The 27,681-nt window shown below is 41.4% G+C and overlaps 1 protein-coding gene across 1 annotated transcript in view; it reads right to left on the reverse strand.

The window, feature by feature from the left end:
• ANKRD55 (ankyrin repeat domain 55) overlaps positions 1–27,681 on the reverse strand; it is a 57,173-nt gene that overhangs the window by 10,337 nt on the left and 19,155 nt on the right. The window contains exons 6-10 of the mRNA XM_068423856.1: positions 25,426–25,554; positions 13,390–13,574; positions 11,511–11,678; positions 8,599–9,263; positions 2,087–2,188 (exon numbers count right to left, since the gene is read on the reverse strand). Coding sequence (XP_068279957.1) covers positions 2,087–2,188; positions 8,599–9,263; positions 11,511–11,678; positions 13,390–13,574; positions 25,426–25,554 — 1,249 coding nt within the window. The remainder of the gene's footprint in view (positions 1–2,086; positions 2,189–8,598; positions 9,264–11,510; positions 11,679–13,389; positions 13,575–25,425; positions 25,555–27,681) is intronic.

Genomic DNA, 27,681 nt, shown 5'->3' on the forward strand with positions numbered 1-27,681 from the left:
GTCCATAAATCCATGGGCCCTGATGGGATGCACCCGCGGGTGCTGAGGGAGCTGGCGGAAGTCATTGCTAGGCCACTCTCCATCATCTTTGCTAAGTCGTGGGCAACGGGAGAGGTGCCTGAGGACTGGAGGAAAGCGAATGTCACTCCAGTCTTCAAAAAGGGCAAGAAGGAGGACCCGGGTAACTATAGACCGGTCAGCCTCACCTCCATCCCCGGAAAGGTGATGGAACAACTTGTCCTTGGTGCTGTCTCTAGGCACATCAAGGATAGGGGGATCATTAGGGGCACTCAACATGGCTTCACCAACGGGAAGTCATGCTTAACCAACTTGCTAGCCTTTTATGAGGACATAACCCGGTGGATAGATGATGGTAAAGCTGTGGATGTGGTCTATCTTGATTTCAGTAAAGCGTTTGACACGGTCTCCCACAGCATCCTTGCAGCTAAACTGTGGAAGTGTGGTCTGGATGATCGGGTAGTGAGGTGGATTGTGAACTGGCTGAAGGAAAGAAGCCAGAGAGTGGTGGTCAATGGGACAGAGTCCAGTTGGAGGCCTGTGTCTATCGGAGTCCCTCAAGGGTCGGTACTGGGACCAGTTCTATTCAATATATTCATTAATGACTTGGATGAGGGAATAGAGTGCACTGTCAGCAAGTTCGCTGATGACACAAAACTGGGAGGAGTGGCTGGCGCGCCGGAAGGCTGCACAGCCATTCAGAGGGACCTAGACAGGCTGGAGAGTTGGGCGGGGAGAATGTTAATGAAATATAACAAGGGCAAGTGTAGAGTCCTGCATCTGGGCAAGAACAACCCCATGTATGAGTACAAGTTGGGGACAGACCTGTTGGAGAGCAGCGTAGGGGAAAGGGACCTGGGGATCCCAGTGGACAGCAGGATGACCATGAGCCAGCAGTGTGCTCTTGTGGCCAAGAAGGCCAATGGCATCCTGGGGTGTATTAGAAGGGGTGTGGTTAGCAGGTCAAGAGAGGTTCTCCTCCCCCCACTACTCTGCCCTGGTGAGGCCGCATCTGGAATATTGTGTCCAGTTCTGGGCCCCTCAGTTCAAGAAGGACAGGGAACTGCTAGAGAGAGTCCAGCGCAGGTCCACGAAGATGATTAAGGGAGTGGAACATCTCCCTTATGAGGAGAGGCTGAGGGAGCTGGGTCTCTTTAGCTTAGAGAAGAGGAGACTGAGGGGTGACCTCATTAATGTTTATAAATATGTAAAGGGCAAGTGTCATGAGGATGGAGCCAGGCTCTTCTTAGTGACATCCATTGACAGGACAAGGGGTAATGGGTGCAAGCTGGAACACAGGAGGTTCTGCATAAATATGAGGAAAAACTTCTTTATGGTGAGGGTGACCGAACACTGGAACAGGCTGCCCATAGAGGTTGTGGAGTCTCCTTCTCTGGAGACATTCAAAACCCTCCTGGACGCGTTCCTGTGTGATATGGTCTAGGCAATCCTGCTCTGGCGGGGGGATTGGACTAGATGATCTTTCGAGGTCCCTTCCAATCCCTAACATTCTGTGATTCTGTGATTCTGTGATTCTGTGACATACTGGAGCAAGTCCAACGAAGGGTGATGAAGGTGATTAAGGGCTTGGAGTGTCCAGCCTCAAAGGGAAGGCTGAAAGAGCTGGGACTGTTTGGCCTTGGGAAGAGAAGGCAGCTCACAGGATCTTGTCAATGTGTATGAATGCCTGATTGGGGGGAGTAATGAAGGGGGAGCCAGACTCTTCTCAGTAGCATCCCATGAAGAGAAAAGAGCCAATGGGCACAAATAAGTACGAATGTTTTTTACTCTGAGGGTGGAAAAAACTGGAACAGTTTGCCCAGAGAAGTTGTGTAGTTCCCCATCCTTGGAGTTATTTAAACCTAACTGGATGTGATCCTGAGCAACCTGCTGTAGGTGACCTCTCTGTGGGCAGGGGAGTTGGACTAGACAATCTCCAAAGGTGCCTTCCAACCTCAGCCATTCTATGTAGCTGTGAAAAAGGAATGTGAAACCTCTCTCAAGCCCTCACATGCCAGTGACAGAGGCAGACAGTATGATACTGTAACTGAGACTTGCCTGTACTTACTTTTGTGAGCACAGTGGTTGGGTATGGGAGCTAGGCTGTTCCGTACAGGAGTAGGATTTTTTATTTTGGGTTGGTCTATGGACATCTGTTGAAAATTTTTACCTGTGAAAGAAAAAGATAAATCTGTTACCATACAAAAATAACTGTAAATAATATGGTGCACTGTAGATCTCTGGCTTCTAGAAAAAAAGAAAACTTAGTAATTCTCAGAAATATGTAATAACAAGAAACCACCAACTGAAAAAAGCTGTTGCTTTGTTCTCTTTACATTCATTCAAAAGTGACTGATTTAATATAACCTTCTTGTGTACCCTTATCACTTCCTCTCATATAATATAGTAATTGGTCTTAAAACAGGCACAGTGCAGTAGCTAGGTCTGTGTAAGAATATTTGGAGACTAAATTTGTAGAAATTCTCAACTAGCTGGTTTTATTTCAGAATCGAAGCTTTAGTTTGCAAACTTTTCTAATAGGGTCTCAGCCTTTCTAAGTATTAGAACACAAAAGGAGTTTGTGCTTGGAGAACTGCTGCTTGGAAAATGAGACAGGTGGAAGTCTATCAGCAGTAAAGATGAGCTTTGAGAGGGTTTCGCTGCAGATGAAAACATAGCAGAACTGATATAAACTGATGCTGATTATCATTAAACTGTTTATGGCAGTTTAATTTTTACCAAGAAGAATAGATACTGAAAAATGAAAGGTTAATTGGCTAACTAACTGTGGCATTTCACTGGATAAGATTAAAGTTAATTTTGGTCTAGTACTATTAAAAAAGACAATATGTTAGATGATGCAATGCATTTCACTACATAAATGACCCACCAAATATTATTTAAAAAGTAGAAACTCAAGCACCAAATCACCATTTTCCCCAGATCCTTTTCCTGACTTGATCTGATTCTGTGATGTTTGAGTCCCTCAGATTTTTCTATTTAGTTATCCCCAGATTAGAGATGAGCCTTGTAAGGAGTTTTGAGTTGTCTTGCCAAACAGCTCTCATCCAGCATGGCGTTGCAACATAGCTCATTGCAGAGCAAGCATACCCTCCGTCGGCATGCAGAGACGAGGGGAGACACAGGCTGGATGTAGTAGGACATCTTAAGCAATAGGAAGAAATGGAATGATATAAATTGCCTTTGTGGCTTTGTAGTTGGTACTTGAAAATACCTATGTATTGCTGGGCTGTGCAAGATAAAGCTGTAGGAAAATAGTCGTAGAACAGTTTCCTAGAGGCGTACTGAAGTAGTTGTCAAGTCTGCTGCAACTGTGTTACTGACTAAATGGGTTCTGTGTGAAAGGAGCTAAAGCAGTGTTTATCAGACAAATCCCCATGTTGCAGTGCAGCCTTCAGCTCAGCATGGAGCAAGGTTCTTGTCCAAGGACTATGGAGGTTGATAGACATTGGATCAATCTACTGGATCCCATGGGTAAAGCTGATGCTTATTGGGCTAAAGCATGAAGAATCTCTTATGTGTGAGCTGTGTCTAATAGAAACAGACTTTGATTCCTTTTTCCATGTTTTACTCTCTATTTATGTCTTTAGCACTTCTCCAGGCTGATCAAAAAGTGAGTGTAAAAGTTGATAAATTTATTCTGCAGACATCCACTGTGCACAAAGAAATAAATATATCAATTCCAAGACAGCAGAGAATCGAGCTTGCTGCTCCCATTAGCGCAGTTTGAGTTATATTGGTTTCAGTGACGCTTACGCTGAGAACTAATGGCTTATTATTTATGTACCATTATGGCTTTGATGATGGGAGGTTGTTTTTTCTATCAAGAGATATGTTTATTTCATAAATGGGGATATCTGGCAGCAAAACAGCAGTACAAAGCATAATCATTTTTGCAAGGCTAATATGAAAGCTTGGAAAAGAATCCTTGTCTAAAAGTTCTGGCATCAAGTGGGAGTATTCTTCTGCTCTTCCTTTTTATCTTCTCCACATAACATCAGAGAAAAAAGTTTTTCTTTCTTTAGGACATCATCTTTGTCATCCCCAAGAGCATATTTATGATGGCATTTATTTTTGAATGAAATGGAAAGGATGCAATTTCATTATTATAAAATGCGGGACTGTTGTGCACTTAATTTTGTTTACTGACATTTTTTACAGATTGTCCTTTGATTTTCCTTTGCATTTAGGTAGGTGAACCACATTGTAGTGTGTTTTGTGGAAAAATTGTAAGTGTCATGATGAATGTCCCACTGTAAATCAGTCCTTCAGTTTGAGAAAGAAACATTCACGCTGATCAGTTTTGCTCTACTCTTTCCTGGCCAAGACTATACCATACTGCTTATGCCAACATAAACTTAATAATAGCCTATTTTTTACATTACCTGTTCAAGCAAATAGAAGCTACTGAGCTACTATAATAAAACCTGTAATAAAGTATCGCCTTAGACCTGGAAAGTTAGTAATCTAAAAGATGACTGGGTGATAGAAGGAGGCTCCAGCTGGTTAGAGGGTGCTAAGAGCTGCCTAACATTTGAGACAGGCTTCCTTTTACCCACATCACTTGGAATTTCTCCACTTACACCATTTTCCCTGTGGAAAGTAGATGGCAGTACCTTTTGCAAAAAGAGATTATTGTAAAGCTCATAAATACAAAATGCTTTAGATTGTCGATGCCAGCTCAACACTGTGGTTGGCAAGCACTCTTTCAACATTGACAGTAGTTTTTGGTACAGACTATCTTTGCTCTCCCCAGTGGAGGGCAAGACAAAGAAGTTATTCTGAGAGAAACCAGTGGCATGATAGTAAGGTAAGTGTCACTGCTACCCACAGCAACCTCTCCCCTTTGTGTAAGTGCTAAGGCTCAGCTAGTAAACTGACTCATCTTTCATTTCCAGGAACGTAGAAAACAGAACAGAAAACCTCCCAAAATCCCCATCTATGTGCCAACTGCCCCCTAGCAGCAGTAAGCACAAAAATTAGCTCTGACTTTAATAAAAGGCATGGTCATGCAAGACAATCACCTCTGTGTGTCAGCTGAGAAAATAATTTTCAAATTGGGTTCCCCTAGATTATTGATAATCCTGCCCTGGATATTCAGTAATTAGGAAGTTACGTATAGGCCCCACAGTCATGACTTGAGAAATGGAGTATTAACACTTCAGTGCCCTTCAAAGACCAGATGTTGTTTTTTCCCTCAGTGAGGCCTCCTGCAGAAAAAAAACAATGAGGAAATATCTTCCCATAGAGAGACCTGCCTTCACAGTGCTGCCGGCTAGGCTGGAGCCAAGGTTGCTTTGCTTCTGATCCCTGTAAGTCCTGCAGGCACAGTGAACTAGAGACCTGGAAGCCCTGGAGCTCGTACAGTAAATGCAATTCTAATTCACAGCAAGTCAGGTGGCTTTAATTACAGGGGCAGACAGTTTTAAACCACACACATAGGTGTGAAGAAGTATAAGCAGATCTTTTTATCGTGAAGAAGTTTTAGACAGTATCTGGGTTGTGCAATGTATTCCTGTCAGACACTCTCTGCCTCCTTACAAGCTTTTAATTCACGTGCTTCAGTGGAAGTCCTTTTTGCCAGCTACAGGAATCTTTTTGTTGTTGGAAGGTTTTGTTGGAGCTGGTACACTGAGAACTGGACTTAAAGCAGACTCAGGCTTTTTCTTCTCTGAGGGACATAATAAACTGTCAGAGATAAAATGACGTACTTTTCCTTTGAATATGCAAAGACAGCTCCCATTGTAACCATTGGAAGATTTCCCCTAATTGATACTATTCCGCCCTCATTCATGCATGTAGACTGCTGGTCCTATACTGAGTCCCTGTGCAGATCATGGAGCACTATACTGAGTCCCTGTGCAGATCATGGAGCACTGAGTGGATTCACAGGGTCCATCCTGATTCAGCTGGTTGCAGCTTTTTGCATAGGATGTTCATAGAAAACCACCTGTCCTTCTGTCCAGAGCAAAGATTTAACCATACAGTATTCTACAGTCTTGGAAAAATCAATAATCACATTTTAAATAGCATGGTAGTTTCTTCCACATCAAATGTATTCATAGTCTAGCTAATTCCCCAAGAAATGTTTCCCCATACTTGTCCTTGGGTTTGGTTTATCTAGTTTGAGTTCATTCCTCCTTCTGCTGTCAACAAGAATGATCTCAAATGTCTTGGCCTTACTGTAGCCTGTTATATTTAGGTTGTAAAGAAGCCTGCAGGTTTTCTTGTCTTCCACATGTGAGCTGAACCTTGCGGAGTTCAGTGTAGAAAGAGTCGTGCTGGAGCAATCCTTGCTAGACATGTGCAGCTTGGGGTTTGTATGGTTGAGTGAACAGCTGAAGAGTGCACAGTAAAAAAGTAGTAACACCTACAGACCAGGTCTATCAAGCTTTCAGGAATGTGGCCTGATGTTCAGAAAGTTGGAACTTTTTGAATAACTCCTTTTTACCCTGAAAAACTATTTCCAGCTTTTATGTGCACAATGTAGAATGACCTGTCATTCTGAAATTGCCATCTCTACTCTCATTATTAGAGATGTGAACAAAGATTGTCTGTTTTATAGATCCCTTCACTTAGGAGTAAGTACAGTTTGCACTATCATGCTAGCTCAGATAGTGACCTGACCTAACTGAGAGTTCTTCTCAGACAGGGTTTCTGTTCACTCCTTTTTCCACTGGAGGATAACAGCTCATGTCTGTTGGGGTGAGGGTAGATTAACTTATTGTGTAATGTTTACTCCTTGTAATGGTGTACTGGTAAGTTTGGGGACTGCTTTTGCTTGCTTCATTTTCAATTGTGTATTACAGTGGTTGGAAGGCATGCTAGATGTGCTTAATTTTGGCATGGGACTAATCCCAAAGGAGATGAAGCTGGAGACATTGATATGTTGAAGTAAACTCCAGCATTCAGGCCAGCCAGCCAGATTCATTTAAACATGCATGTGAGTCAAACAAAGTACTAGATCCCAAATCCTGCCAAGCCCTGGTTTCAAATTTACTCCAGAATTCTGATGCTCTGCTTCATTACTGTTGCATTACAGTTTCCAAACCACAACATAAAAGCATTTACTCTGGCTCTGTAAATTTAGCAATCTGAATTCAGCTTTGGATAAACTGTAAGAACAGCACATTAGACACATTAGGCCAAAGAGCTGGCACTCAGGGTGGGAGGAGTGGGAAGGAGTGACACTACAGCCTGGAGTCAGAATATCATAGAATCATAGAATGGTTTGGGTTGGAAAGGACTTTAAAGATTATCTAGGTCCAACCCCCCTGCCACAGGCAGGGACACCTTTCCCCTAGACCAGGTTGCTCAAAGCCCCATCCAACCTGGCCTTGAACACTTCCAGGGAAGGGGCATCCACAACTCCTCTGGGCAACCTGTTCCAGTGTCTCACCACCCTCACAGTAAATAATTTCTTCCTAATATCTAAATCTAAATCTACCCTCTTTCAGTTTAAAACCGTTCCCCCTCATCCTATCATTACATGCACTTGTAAAATGTCCCTCTCTATCTTTCCCATAGGCCCCCTTCAGGTACTGGAAGGCTGCTATAACGTGTCCCCAGAGCCTTCTCTTCTCTAGGCTGAACAGCCCCAACTCTCTCAGCCTGTCTTCATAGAAGAGGTGCTCCAGCCCTCTGATCATCTTCTTGTCCCTCCTCTGGACTCACTCCAACACCTCCATATCCTTCTTCTGCTGGGGGCCCCAGAACTGGATACAGTACTCCAGGTGGAGGAGAGAGCAGAGTAGAGGGACAGAATCACCTCCCTTGACCTGCTGGCCACACTGCTTTTGATGCAGCCCAGGATACGATTGGCCTTCTGGGCTGCAAGCGCACATTGCCGGCTCATGTTGAACTTCTCGTCAACCATCACCCCCAAGTCCTTTTCCTCAGGGCTGCTCTCAATCCATTCTCCGCCCAGCCTATATTTGTGCTTGGGATTGCCCTGACCCATGTGCATGACCTTGCACTTGGCCTTGTTGAACTTCATGTGGTTAGCACAGGCCCACCTCTCAAGCCTGTAAAGGTACCTCTGGATGGCATATATGTCTATAACAGGAAAGTGGTATGGTGCAGAGCCATCCAGCATGGCACACGTGGACTTACCTGGTTGGATCCAGAAGCACCTCTCAGGACAGTTAGAGATTTGAGTGCAGTGGTGTTCCTTGCACATCTAGTTCCAAGACTAAACACAGACACAAGGCAATAGGCAGTGCGTGGGTGTTAACGTGCAATTCACAAAGCACATATATAATCTGGAGGCATTTACCTTGCTCAGGTACCTTACATGCTTCCTAACTACCTGCATTTTTGCTTGCTCATCAGACCTACTTAAACCTCTTATTTCCCACAACTAAGCACATTGCTTCAGCTGTCAGCTGATATCCTGTCCATATGCTATCTGTGATTGCTACTACATACAGGGAGAAGAAACTGAAAAAGATGTTAAAGAAATAGAAATGTCATGGGTTAGACTTACCTGTTTTTTTCTGTCTCAGCTTGCCGCATCAGTAGATATTATAGGATTAGGGATACAGAGAAGAAAGAAATTACCTGATGGAGAACTGGGAAGTGAGGGAAGGTGGGGAGGGCACAAAAACACGTGGTGAGATCTGTCAGAGTTTAAGCCATTTATCGGTTTGTCTGAAGGAGTCCTAGTACAGACTTTGTAGGAAAGTAGTTGGTTAGAGTCTGTGTTCCAGGGATCGTCCAACAAAGCCTGGCAGCTGCTTCTGTGGTCCAGCAAGTTGTGTTCACTCCTACTCTTCTGAGACTTGTGTGCAAAATGGTGGGTACTGGTGCTGGAGGAGAAGCTTGACGTTGTGCTCTGAGAAGCAGTTAGGAAGGAATTGCCTGCAGTGATTGGGGGGAGGCTCCGGGTTCTGACAGGCACAAGTCCCTGACACTCTGATTCCTTCTTTTCTGGCATGAGGTACTTTGTGTCTGTGCTCCTTCTTTTAAAGTCAGCGGTGGTCACATACTCATCTGGAATGGCTTTGAAGTTTGTGTCCATAATGCAATCAAAAGTGGTGATGATGTCATCTACTTCTGAGGTCTCTTCTCCAGGATATTGGTCTCCGCTTCTCTCCTTCTGACTGGTTTTCTGATCATCTTTCTTCGTTTTGCAAGAGAAAATGTGGTTCAGCATACTGAATCGTCCTTCTTTCTTTAGGATTCTGTTGTTCTGGGAGGGAAACGGATGAACTGGCTCAGATCTACTGGAAGTAGAAATCAAAATGTGACGTTATTATTGCCAAATAATGAAAGAAATCTCGCCTGTGTTAGCCCATGAAATGAGATATATGCACTTCGGGTACATTTGCAAGGGTGTTTCAAGGAGGCAGAAAGTTAGGACTGCAAATTTGTAATTGGCAAAGACCGAAAATGATACCGTGCTACTTTGGTCTTTCTTATGCGGTTCATTGCCTTACACTGATCTTAATGTAGGCTCAGTGCAGCTATCAGGAAAAAAAACAAACAAACTTTTCTGGCTTCAGCATCTAGCAGCTGCAGAATAATTCTTAATGTTTAGGCAACATCCAATAATAACGTCTTTAAAACCAAGTGGGCTTTGTCATTTTTGGAAAATGGTATTTTCAACAGCACAGTCATTGCTAACACTGTAACAAAGGTGCTAGTTCACCATTCCTTCCCTCTGTTTCTCTTTCCCTTTCCCTTTCCCCTTTCCCTTTCCCTTTGCCTTGCCTGTGCTAAAGAGGCCCGGCACAGTTTCAGAAGATCTATCAAGATAATTACCTACAGTGGTGTTGCTGTAGTGGGTCTTAAATGAGATTTTGACTAATGAACATTTCAGACCCACTCTGACAGGCAGAGTGCAGGAGGAGGAGGAGGAGAAGAGGTAGTTACCCGTGTCCCACAGTTTGTAACACAGGAAATAATACTAACTGCTGACTGGAAGGAAGGGGAAGCACAAAGAAATGTGATGATAAATGTGTTTGTAAGTGCATGCTCATTTACCAAAGTTGAAGAACTGAAATAAATTAAATGACAGCTTTTGAAACACCAGATGACACCAAGCTGGGTGGGAGTGTCGATCTGATGGAGGGTAGGAAGGCCCTATAGAGGGATCTGGACAGGTTAGATAGATGGGCTGAGACCAATGGCATGAGGTTCAACAAGAACAAGTGCCGGGTCTTACACTTCGGCCACAACAACCCCATGCAGCTCTACAGGCTGGGGGAAGAGTGGTTAGAAAGCGGCTCGGTGGAAACAGACCTGGGGGTGCTGATTGACAGCCGGCTATACATGAGCCGGCAGTGTGCTAATGGAAGGCCAATGGCATCCTGGCCTCTATTAAGAATAGTGTAGCCAGCCGGTCTAGGGAAGCGATCGTCCTCCTGTACTCGGCACTGGTGAGGCCGCACCTTGAATACTGTGTCCAGTTCTGGGCCCCGCACTTCAAGAAAGATGTTGAGGTGTTGGAGTGAGTCCAGAGGAGGGCGACCAAGCTGGTGAAAGGTCTGGAGGGTATGACCTACGAGGAATGGGTGAGGGAGCTGGGGTTGTTTAGCCTGGAGAAGAGGAGGCTCAGAGGTGACCTTATTGCAGCCTACAACTACCTGATGGGAGGTTGTAGCGGAGTGGGAGTCGGCCTCTTCTCCCAGGCAACTAGCGATAGGACAAGAGGACACAGCCTCAAGCTTTGCCATGGGAGGTTCAGATTAGACATTAGGAAGCATTTCTTCTCAGAAAGGGTCATTGGACATTGGAACAGGCTGCCCAGGGAGGTGGTGGAGTCACCATCTCTGGATGTGTTTAAGAGAAGACTGGACATGGCACTTAGTGCCATGGTCTAGTTGACAGGGTGGTGTCAGGGCAACGGTTGGACTCGATGATCCCTGAGGTCTCTTCCAACCTGATTGATTCTGTGATTCTGTGATCAGAAATACAAAAAGAGAAGAAGATCATAAGCAATAGTAAAAGAATTATACTTTTTAACAGACAAAAACTCAGAATAAGAAGAGAAAATCAAGGTAGAGAGCTAAAGAAGGCTAGGAGAACACTCCCAAACCCTTACTCTGAGGATGAAAACTTGAAATTTATTTTACTATCTGTCTAACAAAGCTGTTTTTCTGTTCAGTCTATCCCTCTGTCTGATTACGTGAACACACAGCTAGTGCATAGATTTCAAAAAAGTGGAAGGCATACATCTGAGGGCTGAAATTATTCTGTAAGACAAATTTTCTGCATGAAGGTGACTGAACAAGAGCTATACTCACATCTTCTTGGTTCAGAACCCTCTTCTGAACGGCAGACTAGCACTGTAATTGCAGTGATGAGTCTTCAGTAGATGTTGCTATTTTAATGGAAAACTTGAACCGAGTATTGCATATGAATCGAGGAGACATCACCCAGGGCTCAAACTCTTCAGTAGCATTCAAAAAGCAAGAAATTTGTTTTCTAATCTGTGGCAACATGTAAACAAGATGTGAACTTTTGTTTACCTGCTCTCTTGAGACAGCAGCTTGATGCACGCTGTGTGCCCACAGAACATTGCATATGTCAGAGGAGTGTTTTCATTGATGTCTCGAGGGCTGCTGTCTATCCCCAGCTCTAGCAGTATCTGCACACAGTCAGCTTTTCCTGCTGCTGCAGCCCAGTGCAAAGGCGTCCTACAGAAAAGGGGGCGTATCATTAAAATAGATGAATAAATTTACTATCGAAACTATTAATGACATAATGAGGTGTGCTCCTATACTACTCGTCCAGATTCAGGACATCTAGTTTAAGGAATTTTCCAGCAATTTATCCCACGCTGATGTAGCTGCCAGTGGTGGTTATAAGGCCATAGACTGGCATCTAGCTATGTGCATCTATTGAGCTGTAGAGAAAGTAGATATGAGGCTGCAGAATGCCTATACATGTTATATAATAGCCTCTTTTCTGCTGCTGGAGTTCCAGAGTGGGAGAAGTGCCAGAAGTTTTCAGAGCAGAATTTGAAAAAAAATATTTGTAGTGTCCACTGCATATGGACAAGCTCTTCTCATCTTTACACCAAACACAATTAGCAATGATTGCCTCGGGGCTCTCCATGAAGGTAATAGGAGAAGAAGCCTCCCCTAGATGAATGAGAAGGACTGGGCACATCTACCAGACTGTCATTGCTCCTTTGCCAGTTTCTGTGTTCTTTGATGGGCACAGACTGGAGCAGATATAATTGTCCTGAATCTGTGTAGGAGAATCAAACTGATTTTCTGCTTGGCAGAAGATTTGTGTCTTGTCTTTGGAAACTTTTGTCCAGTTTCCAGATTGTAATATTTTGCTCTTGTGAAAAATCTGAAAGCACAGAAAACACCATAAGAAAACTGGGCAAGAATAAAAAATAAAATTGGCTTTTGTCTGCCTGTTTCTTTGCAATCCCAGTGATTTCAGATGGGTGCAGTCAGAAACACAATAGAATGGAAATCTATTGTGTGTTTATAGTGAACAGCTTTTCCCCTCTTCAAGTATGATACCTTCTATGGAAATATCTGAGAACCTGTAATAAGAGGTCACATCTTATTGAGCTCTGAAGTGTAGTTAAACTCCTCCCTTCCCCCTTTTTTCCATAGAAACATAGCTCAGCTATACTTTACTGATTAGAAACTTCTCCAGAACTCTGTTGGTTTTATTTCTGTTCATTTTATTGCACTTTTCCATGAAGAATGCTATTATTTTAAGTACCTGAAGGCATAAGCCAAGAAAACCTTGGCTTTTGCTCCACTGAGCAGGATAATCAATGTGAACAGTCAGTTGGTTCTGTTTGCATTAAATAAATTTACGAGTGAAGTTCCAAGGGAGGTAGATGTGGAGTGAAAAAGAGGAAAGATGACTCTTCTGCACTTGTGATATAGGGATTTTATCCTAGAAGGAATCAAATGCCATGTCAGAATGGAAAGTGAAGGTCCTCTGGTCCTGTAGGAATACTGTGTTAGCATCTTAAATGCAACAAGGGAACATTGCCATTTCTTAAATACAAATAGCAGCAGGATCTCAGCTTCAAGTTGTAGGATCCTGTTCTATTGTTTTGTAAAGCATGTTCACTTTTCATTACAAGAAGTTAAGTCAAGTTGTGTCAAAGCCCTTTCACACATAATCTTATCATTTCCTGCCAGAAACACAAAGTTAAATAACAGTCCTACAAGTCAGTTTTTGTACTGGAGATGATACATGTGAGCTGGACTGCTTTGCAGTGTTTCTGCGCAAGCACGGTTCTCTGTAAGTGCAGTTCATTAACTAGGCCATGGCCTGTGAAACAGGAAACGTGATTATAGAATAAACAAAGCTAGTCTCAGGTTAATAGAAAGGAAGCAGCAATTTCAGTTTCAGAGTTTCCATGGTTACCTGTCATCCACATCAAGGGCCTGCAGGTTGCACTCCGGGACTTTAGCCAGCTCACTGATAATATCACTGAAGCCTGCAGCAGCAGCAATGTGCATACACGTTTTGCCATTCTCATCATCGTAGTTTATTATTGATGGTCCCTGGTAGTGGTCCAGAATGATGGAACACAGAATCCTGTTGCCACTCTGGGACGAAGTTCAGAAGAGAAAAACATTTTACAATGGAGCTCACACCAAACTGCATTTTCTCTGCTAGAGAAGGCTAAATGCAATAATGGTATTTTGTTTTGTGTGTACCAGACTCCCCAGATATGAAAGCCAAAAGCTTCCAGTCTCCTGCTGGGAATTGAGTTTGCTTTATGAATTTCCTAGAACACTTCGAACACTGGAAAAATAATAAATAATATACCACTGCAAATATCTCCAAAGGTTACTGAGTGTAAATTACTCAACAGATTTCTCAGAAATAATTTGGGGACTTTGCTGTTTTGCTAAGCCAGAGTCCAGAAAGATATGAATGTATATTTTCTCATAGAAATTTAGGGTTGGAAAGGACCTCAAAAGACCAACCCACTTCTGTAAACCTGTCCAAGTACACCTAGAAAAGCCATGTCAAATATTTGCTCAAGTGGTTCTTGAAAACTTTCTTAGATAGTTTGCCTCAGTGCTTCAGTGTCTTAATAGAAAGTTGACATTGTTCTCTAACCTGCAAATAAAACTGAACATTTTATATCCTAACTTGGTGGAAATAGAGAAATAGAATTCATTATTTTTTATAACAACATAGAAACACAAGGCTGGAAAGGTCTTTCTAGAGCATCAAATTCAATCCCTGCAATCACTTGCAGCTATGTTACATCATCCCTTTCATAAACTTACTGGGTCCATTAAAAGCAATTAGGTTTTTTTGTCCCCATTGCTCCCAAAGGAAGGCAGTTCAATAACTTGGTTGATTTAATGATTAATATCTCTAATTTCTATTCATATTCGTGGCTGATTTATGTCCCTTTGTTTCTGTGCCAGCATTATTATTTAGATTAAATACTTCTTTCCTCTAGCTAGTATTTGTTCTTCAGATGTATTTAAAGACAATAATCATATCCCTTCTGAGCTGTTCTCTTACTGATCTAATCAAACAAGGTCTTTTAAGTTTTCCTTGTGAAATATGCTTTCTATTTCTCTCATCAGCCTACTAACCCTTCTCCTTTTGTGTTTTAGTTGTGTATCCTTGGAGAGGGGTGATTAAAATTGTACCTAGTCATACACAGACATTTTTGCCAGGTCTTTGTACAGTGACACTGGCTCTTCCCTATTTGCGTTAGAAATACCTCTTTTGGTATGTCACAGAACAGCATTTGCCTTATTCACATCTGTGTTCCATTAGAAGCTCCTAGTCATTTTGGAATAACCCTTTACTCCTTGCCTTGCCTCGGTACTTCTCTTCCATAATGGTTTCCAAATACAGAGTTTCTAGTTTCTGGGAGGACATTCTGTTATTAGCACCCAAGCGCATGACTTAAACGTTTTATCCTATTCAATTTTGTCCCATTTGTGTTACTCTAGACTTGAAGGTGATCCAGCTTCGCCTATATGATATCCTCATTCTTTTCTGTTAACGTCTTCCAGTTTTTTGTTATTGGCAGATTTCATCAGAAAGCCCCTGTATTTTGTGCCAAGGTACTATGAAAATATTAGGCAAGATTGATTTAAAGACTTATCCCTGAAAGTAATTTCCTTCCAGCCTCCATTCAACATTTAATTTTTGCTCTTAACTTCTTCATTTTGAGCTACAACTTCTTTTGCTTCTCCATGCTTTTGCCTGTTATTTTGTAAGATATCTACTTATTCTAAATATATATTTTAAAGATGGATAGTCATCCGTTATACCTCAAGCCTTTTCTACACACCTTTCTCTTCCGCTTTTGGGATACAGATTCCTGCTACATTTTCACCATTGACAGGATACATTCCAGGTCCTTGGAACCTGCTGGTCCTAGAGCTTCTCAGTCCAGTTGAGAATTCCCTTAATTTACCAAAATGTGTCCCTCTGAAATCAAAAATTTTTGGGTATTTTTTTGTATGTACTTTGTTTACTCACCTGTTTAATTTAAAGTCTACTCATGATCATGACATCCAAGCTTATTTTCCATGACCAGGCATTTTATAAGATCCTTATTAACCATGCTAAAATTGTTATTAATATATAGTTGTTGGAATATCTAATGAAAAAAGAGTGTTGATCTTCATGTTCAGGAATACTGAGGTCCTATGAATAACTGTTGGTTTTGTTCTCCAGTCCCTATGCCAAATGTCAATGCTCTCCATACTAGCATAATTCTCAGTTACATTTTTTGGACACTAAGGTCACAGAAATCTCTAGTCACAATCAGGGCTAACTGACTCTAGAAGTCTATATTATACTTCTAGTACTGCCACAAACATCTATCTATTGCCATCCTTCTCCAAGTCAGATTCGATACAAAAAATTTTTAACATGCAGTATCTTGCTATTTCTGTATTTGTGTTGTAGTGACACTACTATTCCTTTAATTTTATACTGCCTTGCTAAGTCCAAATTTCACATCCTGCACCTACAGTTTCGGTCCCTCAATGTTCTTGCACAACTCTTAGCATTTGCATAAGAAATTTCCCACTGTTCTTACTGGCATTTTATACATTTACAGACTGTTCTGTCTCCCACCAATCTTCCATTTTCTAGACTAAACAAACCATTTCAACCTCACTTCATGGGTCAAGTTTTTCAACCCACTTATACTTGGTGCTTGCTTTTGGCCTCTTTCCAGTTTGTCTACAGCTTTCTTCAACCATGGCACCTCAAACGACATAATTATCCAGCTGAGGCTTCTCTCCTGACATTGAAAATGACATTGCTACTTCCTGTAGCCCACATGTGTCACACTTCTGTTAATATGTCCCAGAATGACGTTTGTTTGTTTTGTTTCAACACCATAATTTAAACTCCTACTCGCTTTGTCATCCACTAGTCTACTAGTCTACTACTCTTCATTTTGTGCAAACAGCTTTAATTTTTCACAGTTCTGTACACAGTGCTATTTTATTCAGTTCATTCCTACAATTTATCAAAATAATTTCAAATTTCATCCTCACCCATGAAGTGGTTGGTGTCCTTCTAATTTAGTTCTAGGTCTGTGTTACATGTGTTCTGTATTCCATCACCTCATTATGGAACAAATAAAAACATTCTTATGATAAATCCCTGGTTGGACTGTCTGTGAGATGTCCACCTACAAAGATTATTTGAACTGTCCTGAATGTGGCTGATAGAGAACATATGATGTGTGATAGAAGTCCCTGGCTTGATTGTGATTGCATTACTCCTTATTCTTTGGACTGAATTCTGGCTCCCTTAGAGCAGGTTGTGCTTATACAAACTCTGCTATTGACGACATTCAGTGTGATTAAAATTGCACATGCTGCTCAAACCAGAAGGGGACAAAGAATTGGGCTTTTTATGATCACTCTTCTCACCACCTGCTTAACAAGATTTCTGTGCCATGTGATGAACTTTATCTTGTTTCCAGTATTTCTGTGTTTTACTGCATGGTATTAAGCTGATTAATTGACATTCAAACATACTATATCCAATAGCTTCTCATCTGAGGAAATAATAATTGCTTTGAAGATGGCTGTGAAATTCCTGTCTGGTTTTAACAATTCAATCAAATTGTTAATTACATTTTCTACATAACCAAATGGTATTTCCTAATATTTTAAACCTTCTGCTGAAAGAGATCTCTGGTCAACTGCTCTGTGGCTTTCCAGCTCTCTCTTCTTAGGAGTGCCTTCTTATCTGTACATTCATCTTGGCTTTTTAAAGTTGCACACAAAATTCTCCTAAAATGCTTACACTGCCCTTATTCTTAGATTGATAGCTTTAAGCTGCGGTCACCAAAAATGTAGTCTTTCTGTGGTAAATTTACCATGAACCACAACACTATTGTTAGACCAGGATGTTCAGTGGTAAATTTACCATAGAAAAATTACATGTTTTTGTAACTTTACTGTATGTATCCCTACATTTCATTTTCCCTTTTTGTATTCAGATTTTTTTCAGCATTGTTCTCAGAGATAATTAGTTATTTTTGCTATGTGTTTCTATATGATTCTGCAGGGCTCCCTCCACAGTTTTCTTTACACTTTTGTCCCATCTCACAGCTTTATCTGCTTCCATCCATTATTCATTCTCCTCAGTGAGCTTTTCCTTCTTAGATCACTCATATAATTTAAACTTACTTCATGAAGAAGAAATGTCCTAAAGCCTCGATCCAGGAGCCCTTGAAAGGCAAACTCGCATTGTGCTTTATGCAAGTTTTTGTCTGCCATTTGTGTCATGTCCAGACAGTGGCAAACACCAAATTCACTAATAGGATCATTAGCTCTCACTTTCACTTGATTACAACTCTGGGGTTTTTTTTAGGTTTGTTAATAAAAAGCCCAACTTCTGATGGTTGCATCTCTCAGTGCTTTCAAAATAAGAAAATAATTCTTCAGGAAGTATCTACCAAATCAAATGCCATGAGGAGAATCTGTCAGTTTGGGACACTTCTGGTTTTGACACTTTTTTCACCTATGTCTAACTCAATTTATCTTTATTGTTACTACAGCCATTGTTCTTATACTTCAGCCTTTTGCATGTCCAACTGATATGTAGATTGATAATTTTACTTGGGAAGTTTATTGTTACTAATGTAATATTCTACCATAACATGGCATTTTATTCTGCCAGGTCTTAATAGTACATAGTACCATGTTTTCCTTGTTCACTGCACTGTATAGAGGGTTAATTTTTTCTCTTGTCAGAATACTCCGGTGAACTAGATATTTCAATGCCAAAGAGAAGAATTACGTGAAAGGAGTCTGCCAAGCTGGCTTGTGTCTACCAGTAATGTAAAGATGGGAGGGGGAGAGGAACAAGCTATGGACCACTTAACTGTTTTCAGGGAACCCTGACAAAGTATTTTTCTTCCAAGTGAATGCCTCTGGAGATTATGTGGTTAGGTTGTATTAGTTCTCCTATATTTTCTGTCTCCTTGCATTAGTGTGCAGTTTAAGGCCTTCCTATATCTATAGCCAGCTTTGCTGGATGGAAATTCCCCACTAGCAGCTCTTGATGCTGCTTCTTCTCAATAGCATTGCACCTTAAGGCTGTCTGTGTTTCCTCTTCTTCTACATTCCCTTCTTTTTCAATTCCACACCTGTGAATCCAAAGCTTTGACTTTCTCTTTGATGTCCTTCTGATCTGATGCTGAGTGGCTTGACATTTTAACCATTATTTCACTCCTTTCTGGAGCTACAAGCTACAAGCGTACAACTGTTCCCATTGCATTACTCTGGGAGGTAACTTCATATAAAGAAGCACCATATGTTACTATAGTTTAAATAAAATTTGCATCAGTACTTCTGGCTTCCTCCTGGAAACCATCTTTGTGCATCATTGGGTGCTGTTTGAGTTTATGTTACAGAATGCTAGCTAGTCTCCCAACCCTTTTATCTTTCCTCTTCTTCACAAGCAGACACACATAGCATATTTTAATATTAAATTGACTGTAACACCAACAGGTCCATTGAAGACAAAAACGCAAAGATCTTTTTCTCCCTTACTGAAATAAAGAAACATGAGCCATTTCAAGTATTTGAGCAACCCATAGCAAAATTTGAACAAATAACTCGTCTGTCTGCTTTTTTCCTTTATAACTCCAGTTGAGGTTGTTACATTGGTAAATACATCTTTCCTTTCAAAGTCATGTTTTTTTTTTCCTTTTTGATTCTGAAATTCAGTATTTATTGAAAGCAAAAGCCACTCCACAGACTTTTCCCAATTGGGTCTGTTGGTTGGGGCTTGAAAAGTCTTGATGTTTGACTCAAGGCTTTGCTGGCCTAAGCCCTGCATTCAGTTACAACTATACTGGCAAAACCAAACTGTTCCTCCAGTATAATTTTTTCCCTTATGGGATTCATTTCACTGAAGTGCAATTTTCCTTATGTTCATGTTCAGAGCACCATGGCAGTGTCTTATGTCGTTACCTTTACTATAACACAAGTTCAGAATTTCATCCTAGAATGAGAGCAAGACAAATGTAATGTTGCATTAACAGTGAGGATATGTCTGGTTGGAATCAGATATAAAGGCTGTATCAGAACAACATATCCCCATCTTGTTGTAGATGCAGTTTTTAACATGGAGAATGCCAAACTCCAGAGCTGAGACATAATGCATCTCCTTCTAGTCTGCAGCAAACGTAGTGCAATGAGAAACGTCCATAAAGCTGGCAGCTTGGGTTGCTGAAGAGTTTTGCACACATGGGAGCTATCTCCCATTGTTAGGGACTTCCAGCATCCCCTCTCTGTACCCCAGACTAGGGAAAGCTGAGAAATAGAAGCACATTCACTCTACCTCCACTGCTGCCATGCCTTGGCTGCCAGATGGCTGTGTTGGCAGTGGAGAATCAGTGCAAAAATTCAGCGCGCCCTGTGGTTTCTCTGCCCTCAGGTGACAGAGACAACTGGGCCCTGTGCTGAGGAAAGGAATAACCCATAATACCATCTTCAGCTTTCCTCCTGCTGGGGAAACTTTGCCAGACGTTGCCTGGATGCAGCCCAGGCACTTCACAGGGTGTGTTTCTGATGGCAAACCAATATAAATTAACAACAACTCTACTGACGCCGCTGTAGTTACATTGGTGAGACTCAGCCAGCTCAGAGAGGAGCTCGTTTGTCTTCTCCTAACCCTAGTGCTTCAGCCTCAGATACCCACTGAGACAATGTCTCTTGCAGACTCGGAGCAACCCAGCTTGGCTTGACTTTGTGGTACTCTTGGAAAGGGAACATGTTGTTGCACAGGATACTTTGTCCTGTGGTCCTCAGAGCACTGCTGCCTCTGGTACAACTAGGGGACGTGGTGTTTTTAAAATATTTATCCTCTCAGCAGCCTTAGTGGATGTTGGAAAAAGCTACTAAATGACAAAGGCAGTCACAGAGTCATACCTCTGTGGCTATCATATGTCCCTGCCTCTCTTACCCCGTCTTTGCTCAAACAACGAACTGCGTGAAATACTAGCCAAGTCTCTATGAGAATTTATTTTCACTTGGAGTCTTCTATAATAAGTGCATATGATTTACTGTATAAATGACTATGGCTATGACTAAAATTACTTGGCAGCTTTCCCCTGCTAGTACATTGTTGTGAGGACCAATTTCTCTGGATGAACTGTCTATGTGCTTTGAAAAAGAGGTCATCTTTTATTCTGCAGTAGAATAAGGATTTATTCCTTACTGCTATCAGAGAAACGGAAACGTTTGTCTTCCAGTGCCTTTTTGTCAGGCATCGGAGATCAGGGCATTTATAGATATGCAAAATGTGTGGTGCATGTACATTACTCATGTTCTGGCATCCACTTGCGGAGTTACACATAGACTGTGTGCTGGGAAGAGGTCTGGCAATTATTCTGTACTTACCCACAGGTTTTGCCTAAGACAAATTCCTGCTAAGCTCAGTGGGAGTTCTGCAATGGATTTCCTTGGAAATTTGATTGTCGTGAATAATTACATTGTCAATGGTATGTTCATACTTGAAGGACTTACTGTTTAACAGTCAATTATTTCACATAAAGACAATTTTTCCAATGATCTGGTTGTACAGATGAGTTTGTATATCAGTATTACGCTACCATGTACAAATCACAAAAGAGCCTTTGGCTTATGAACTGACATAAATGAAAGTGGAGAAATAGGTTAAACCTATATAAAAAACAAAGTAGCACTAGGGAACATCCCTGAGCATTGGAACTCGGTTGTCTGTACCATAACATTTTTAATATCCTTCCAGGCATGGTTTTGGCTTAGGTGAATTAACACTTTCCCCACCAGTTCCTGGGCATAGTTCAGGACCTAGCATGGGCCACAGATCATTCCCACTAAGTGCTCTGCATATGACCATCCTGTTTTAGAGAATAAGAGAGTTTAGCAGTAGGGGCACAGGCTGTCCTGTGATAGTTGACCTCAGTGCCAGAGCCAAGACTCAAGTACGTTTAATTTGCTATTGCAGATGTTGTCCCAAATGTTTAGGGCACTTCTTGGAAAAAGCTTCTGATGGTATTGGAGCAAGTTTATTTCTTGCTCAAAACTATTTGCAAACTCTCTTCCTCCTTGTTTTGCAACTTGACAGCTCACTCTGTAGAGCCCTGCTGCTATGAAACATTCCAGCCTCCATGAGCAACTGTTGTACCTTTGCTGGTATGACAATATTTACGCAAGAAAGGGATTTCTTAAGGGTATGCTTAAAAAATGCAGGATGAATCTGTTTTTCATTTGTTTGCTAGCAGTCAAAATTGTCTTTAAAGCTTAGTGACACAAAAAAAGAAATCACTGCTCTCCCTTTCTAGCTATTTCTAGAAAACTGAATGGAACAAGGAGAAAGCAAGTACAATTTTGCAGTGAAAGAAATCTGCCTGAAACCAGCCAGGCTGTGAACGCTACCTAGCAAATGCACCTTCTCTGGCCTAATCCAACAACAAACATGCCGTGGAGAAACTCCCATTAAATTTTAAGAAGTGTCTGGAAGCCTCTCTGAATTCTTCCACCTTAGGCAGCCCACGGAAAGAAAAAACAGGGTGCTGGGCAGAGAGATGGAGCACAGTGATCCCTTGGGAGAAACCCTGGCCTGAAGCCACCGCTGCCCTCCCTGGTTTGTTCCTCTGCCCTGGCTGGGTGGCCAGCTGTGTCATCGAGAGGCCCTGCAGCAACAGAGAGATTCGTTCCTAGAGATCCTGAAATTTAAGTGTGGTCTCACCTTCCAAGTAATTACAGAGAGGCTGCCATGCTTACTCAGCCAAACACAAATGAGTAATTGCCTATGCTTTGCTTTTACAATGTGTTTAAGATATACAGGTATTTCGCTCTGTTCTCAGGAGACGGGGCAATGAAATAATTGCATTGTTGCTACGGAGAAAATATGCAGGCTCATAATTTTTTAAAACTTTGCACTCTGAATCAACCTATAAAAAAATCATAAGCTCAGCTCCGCATGGCAGAATATTATTTTTAATGGCTTCTTTTTAGTTGCCTTCTTTTTATCCCTAGAGGTTTCCATTTATTCACTTTAGAAGAAATCTTTATGTAATTGTTTGTTTATTCTTTAAATGAAAGCTGATACTTTTACATGATGATATGACTTTGGGAGCCAAAGTTTTAAGAAATAGACAAAGAAACTTCTGGTGAAAATGATGACAACTGGCAAGGCAATGCAGGAAGGCTCCAAATCTTCCCAGGCTATTTCCAGGGTACTACTAATAATATTTTGATACAGCAGTTTGTAGTATGATTGTGTATACTGTACAGTATACAGTATATTTTACTAGGATTTCAATGAGATCATTATCTAGAACTGTTAGAACAGCTTTACACTTTGCTGCAGTACCAGTTAACAGTTCTTTGTTACAAAGGCATGTTTCATTTTCATTACAGCAATTATTGCTGGCTGCAATGAAAGGAGAGAAATTCCTTCTGAGACAGTTCTAATAGACCCCTATCTGCACCAGCTCTTTAAAATATTGCATCTGTAAAAAATGTGACGTGAAATATTCTTACTTCAAACCAGAATGATCTGTGTTTTTGACACCGATGTAACACATTTGCACTGAAGGGGTGAACTCAAGCACCAGGAGGTTTGGGCTTTTCAATAGAGCAGACAGTGGTGTGGGCAAGGTCTGTCTAGTTACACGGCTGGGACTCCACATCCAGTGTTTTTGATATGAAACATGCCTGAGAACTTGGTTTCAAATGGCAGGCAATGGTTTTTATGTGGTCCTGCTCTGTGTTTCAGCCCAGTGTGCACAAACTGCCTCTTTCCTGCAACTTCTGAAACAAGTTTCTGTGCAGTGCCTGGTCTTCCCCTTTCTGCATTTTTTAAAAATGAAATTAAACACAGGGCCCTATTCAGCCGAAAACAACTCCTGCAGCTGCTACTGCCTGAGCAATGTGAGTCTCTTGTGCTCTGAAGATATTAACACAATTCTTAAAGGAAAAGTATCCCCTTTCCAGCAGCCACGGAGGAGGCAATTAGACATAACGATAATCCCACCCAGCAGAGCCATTGTTCTGCTCTCTGTCACAGCAGAGAAAGTCTTGCCTGTCCACACTATCTATTTCTCCTGGGCCTAATAGGGCAGCAGAGAGCACTGGCTGAAAGTAATTTTTCTTGGCCAAGCCTGAGTAAGAGAAATATTAACAGATCTATTCCATGCTCTGGTGTTTCAACTACCCCTTATGGACCTAGAATATGGAGAAGTAAGTGGATGGAAGAAGCAATCTGTATGGCTTTGTAGCAGGAATCTCTCAAGAAGAAAGAAAACAGAGGTCATCCTGCACATGTTTCCTCTGATTTCTGGGAGCAGCTTAAAGAGAGAAAGAAGAGGGATTTGTGATTTGCCTCCACCTGAGGCCAGCTGGGTTTGTGCAGTTTTAATTTTCCCCTTTCTCAAGAGTTATTCTGCACATTTATGAGCGAAAGGTAGAGGTGGGAGATAATGGTGGAATTAAATAATAAAATTTACAAGCTACAGAATCAGGGAAAGATTAAGGTATGAGGGGAACTCTGAGGGTCCTGACATGAAGGGGATTCCCTTTTGTCTTTCTGTTTGAGAGACAGCTTGTTCCCAGAGCTATGATCCAGACCACTGCCCAACCTGCAAGAGCTGGCATGAGTTTCAGAGATTGCCCACTGGAAGCAGCCTGCGTTGGAGTAAGCCTAGTAAAAATGAGCTGGTTTTACAGTAGATACATTTAGTCCCTAAGGCAAAATAGCAAGGGATATAGCCCAATTTCAGACTGATTAGGATTAAAGAAGAACAAAACTCATGTTGAAATAATACCAGTGGCAGAGGCCAAAATATACCTCTACTTCAGAAAAAACAAAAGTTGAGCCTATTGTATGTGAACCATCTGTGGGAGGCTGTGGTTGAAGGAAGCAGATTATTTGTTCTGTATGTCCTTTACAAATATAGTATGTGGCAGTTCGGAGCTTTTACATTTCTTTGTTGACACATTTAAGTTGAGTGAACTTAGACCAAAAGGTGAGAATGCAAATAGTTAGTCATTGTAGAAAATGTTACTGGATTTTCATGCAAGTTCTATTTCTGCTTATCTGGTCTGCAGGTGTTTTGAACATCGATACCAGAACTTGCTGTGGCAAGTAAGCAAGTAAAAACTTATTTATATAATTTCCTCTGGGAAGTTTTCTGCAGTAAGTTTAGGCATAACTTATTAAATTACGCTGTATTTTAGACCATTTACTACCAATTGCATAACACAGTGTTTAATGCCACATTAAACCTGTGTTTCTTTCTTCTCTGACGATGACCCGAGTAATTTTTAGCAATTTGACATTTTTTTTGCATAGGAGATAGGAACATAGATCTCAACAGGAAGTGTGTTTGGCTCCTTGTCTTCTTTAATCTCCAGAGAAGTAGGGCCTCAACCCTTCAGCTAGTTATTCCACAACTATAGCTCTTTAAATATGTTTTAACTTGTGTTTATATTGTTTTATTCCCAAAGGCCTTTGGCAGGACTATTTAAGCTGCTGATTTCTGCAACCCTGATTTAGTGAAAAAATGAAAGCATGAGTTCAACATGAAGCGTGCACATAGTCCCAGTGAGATAAATGGTAACTTTGTTTAGGGCGACGGTGGTGAGCCTATATTAAGCACGCCTTTCTCTCCAGAGAAGACAGAATCACAGAGTCGTTTTGGTTGGAAAGGACCTTTAAGATCATTGAGTCCAGCTGTTAACCTAGCACTGCCAAGTCCACCTCTAAACCAGTCCCTAATGTTAGATCCTTGATCTATTCCCACTGGCAAAATGCCGGGGCTGTTAGTGGGCATTCCTAGCATCCATTTTCCTCATTTCACAGCCCAAATAATAGCTTCTTGGAGTATTTATGACACTACAATAGCCAGCTCAGCTCAAGAAACTGCCTGGTGAAATGGCGGCCATGGCTCACCTGTACTGCCCAGTGCAGAGCAGTTTTGAAGTCTTTGTCCACCAGTGTCAGGTCTGCTCCCTTGTGCAGCAGTGTCTGGGTGTGCTGGGGCCTGTTGTGGAAAGCAGCCCAGTGGAGTGAAGTCATTCCCTGAAAGCCACAAACCCGGAGAGCAGTTAATCGCCACTCACAGGAGCACCCTCCAAGTCTCTGTAGATAAGCTAGACAGTTCTAGAACCATTCAGGACTGACAGACTCTTCCCTCTCCCTCTTGATTTGGAACAATTAGTAACAGCTTCTGAATTAGTGGAGTCATAAGGGGGAACTAAGCAATTAGCTTTTTGGAGTTATTACAGAAAATGAATACAAATACGAATGCTTCTTTTGTATGTGACTATAACCTGTTATAAATAATGGGTGGTCAGGACCGCGATGACTGGGGGATGGTTCTTCACCGCTCAGTTTGGATCCTGTGAGAAAAGCCTGTTTCAGACTGGTGCTTTAACAAGACACAGTGTGATGTTTATTTTAGGTCATATCTTGGATCCAAAATAAATATTGTAAGCTAGTATTCTAGCTGCCACTAATCAGTAAGCTAAGGAACTGATCCAGTGATGTCAACAAAAAAGTCACAATATAAACATCTCATACTTACTGTTTAGGGAGAAAACAAAGCAAATGGTAAGCTATTGACTGTGTTTTCATTCCGCCTTAGCTGTGTTCAGTCAGTCTTGGTAGATCAGAGAATCCATGGCCTGTATTTGCACCTTCATCAGCATTGTTATACACACCTATATTTTACTCTACAACCATAATATTAAAAATTTTCTGTATAAAGTTACTCATTCAATGTGTTTCTTAAAAATTGCTAACATTGTTCAGATATGGTAATATTTTACTTTGGGCGGCTGTTTTTTACTATCTCTTATCAGGGAAAATGCATTTCAAGGGTCTTACCTCATTTCTAAAATGATAAAAAGCAAAAAATGTAGAGTGCAAGAGAAATTAAAACTTGACATAGAACCCCATACTGGCAACAACTCGGGTAAAGTTCAAGGTATAAAACATTGATGCAGACAGGTTATCAGTGCATTAATAGTGGAAGTTGTTAGCAGTGATTTTCTAACTAAAAGCTTGAATATCCTAATATTAATTTCTCTCACTCATCAGGTATCTCATAAGGCTTTTCAAGTCCCCAGATGGCTTGCGTATAGATGGTGCAAAACACAGCAGTTGAACAAGAGCAGTTTTGGTTTTAGTTAGGGTGTGCAAAGCTTAATCATGGGAGTTTTGGTTTTGTAAAACCAAAAATGAAGGTAAAATCCTGCCCTAACTGAAATTAATGGGAGCTCTGCCAATGACGTCAGAGGACCAAGGTTTTGATACAAGCGACTTAGTACTGTTGATGGACACTCAGTATCTGTGAGTGCTGTGAAGCTACGCTTCAGTGAAGTGATTTCCATCTGGGAAATGGGTCCTCATCCCTAGCCCTAGAGAGGAGGAAAAATCACTGAAAGAGGAGAAGCTGCAATGTACCAGGCCAGCTTTCTGTCATCCACTCTCAGTCTGTTGATACAGACAAAAAATCCTTGAAAAATCAACTTACTCTCAGTTTCTGCTCTGGTAACCAGCAGAGTCAGCTGTAACATAAGAGTGTGAGAACTGTGGGTAGGGATCAAAGATCTTTCTAGTACAGGGACACAGCTCAGAGAGGTCAGCAGCAGATGCTTAGGGAGAAAAGTTAAGAAAGAAGGCTTGATGATATACGGTCACCTAACATTTGGTAATCAGGCTGAAGACTTCCTGTGACATCCAGACATCCACAGGGTAATGACACATTTTCTGAAAAAGTAATTATTTTAATTTTCTTTAAAACTGCTGCCTGATAATTTCTGTAGGTGTCCCCATCGTTTTAGATGTAAAAACCCATTAATTTCTCTTTTCATCTTCTCTTTCCATTTTCTCCATGCAATTTATGATGCCACAGACTTGTATTGTATCATCCCGCTGACATAGTTGCCAAGCTGAAAGTCTGTTGTATTTTGTTCTAGTTGTTAACCTGTCCATGAAAGGAAGCTACTCTATTACTAGTACCATGTTTGTAGTCTTTTTCTGTTCCTTTTCTGGTATATAATTTTTCAGATTACTCTTGCAGCCGACATTGAAGATGTGGGTGTACCAAGGATTCAGACAGAGCGTAATGCTGCTTCCTGTTTTGTTCTCTATTTCTTTTCTAATTTTGTACATTCCATGTGTCCTTTCAGAGGACCCAACTGA

The sequence above is a fragment of the Nyctibius grandis genome, chromosome Z (assembly GCF_013368605.1).
Source record: "Nyctibius grandis isolate bNycGra1 chromosome Z, bNycGra1.pri, whole genome shotgun sequence".
Taxonomy (NCBI): domain Eukaryota; kingdom Metazoa; phylum Chordata; class Aves; order Nyctibiiformes; family Nyctibiidae; genus Nyctibius; species Nyctibius grandis.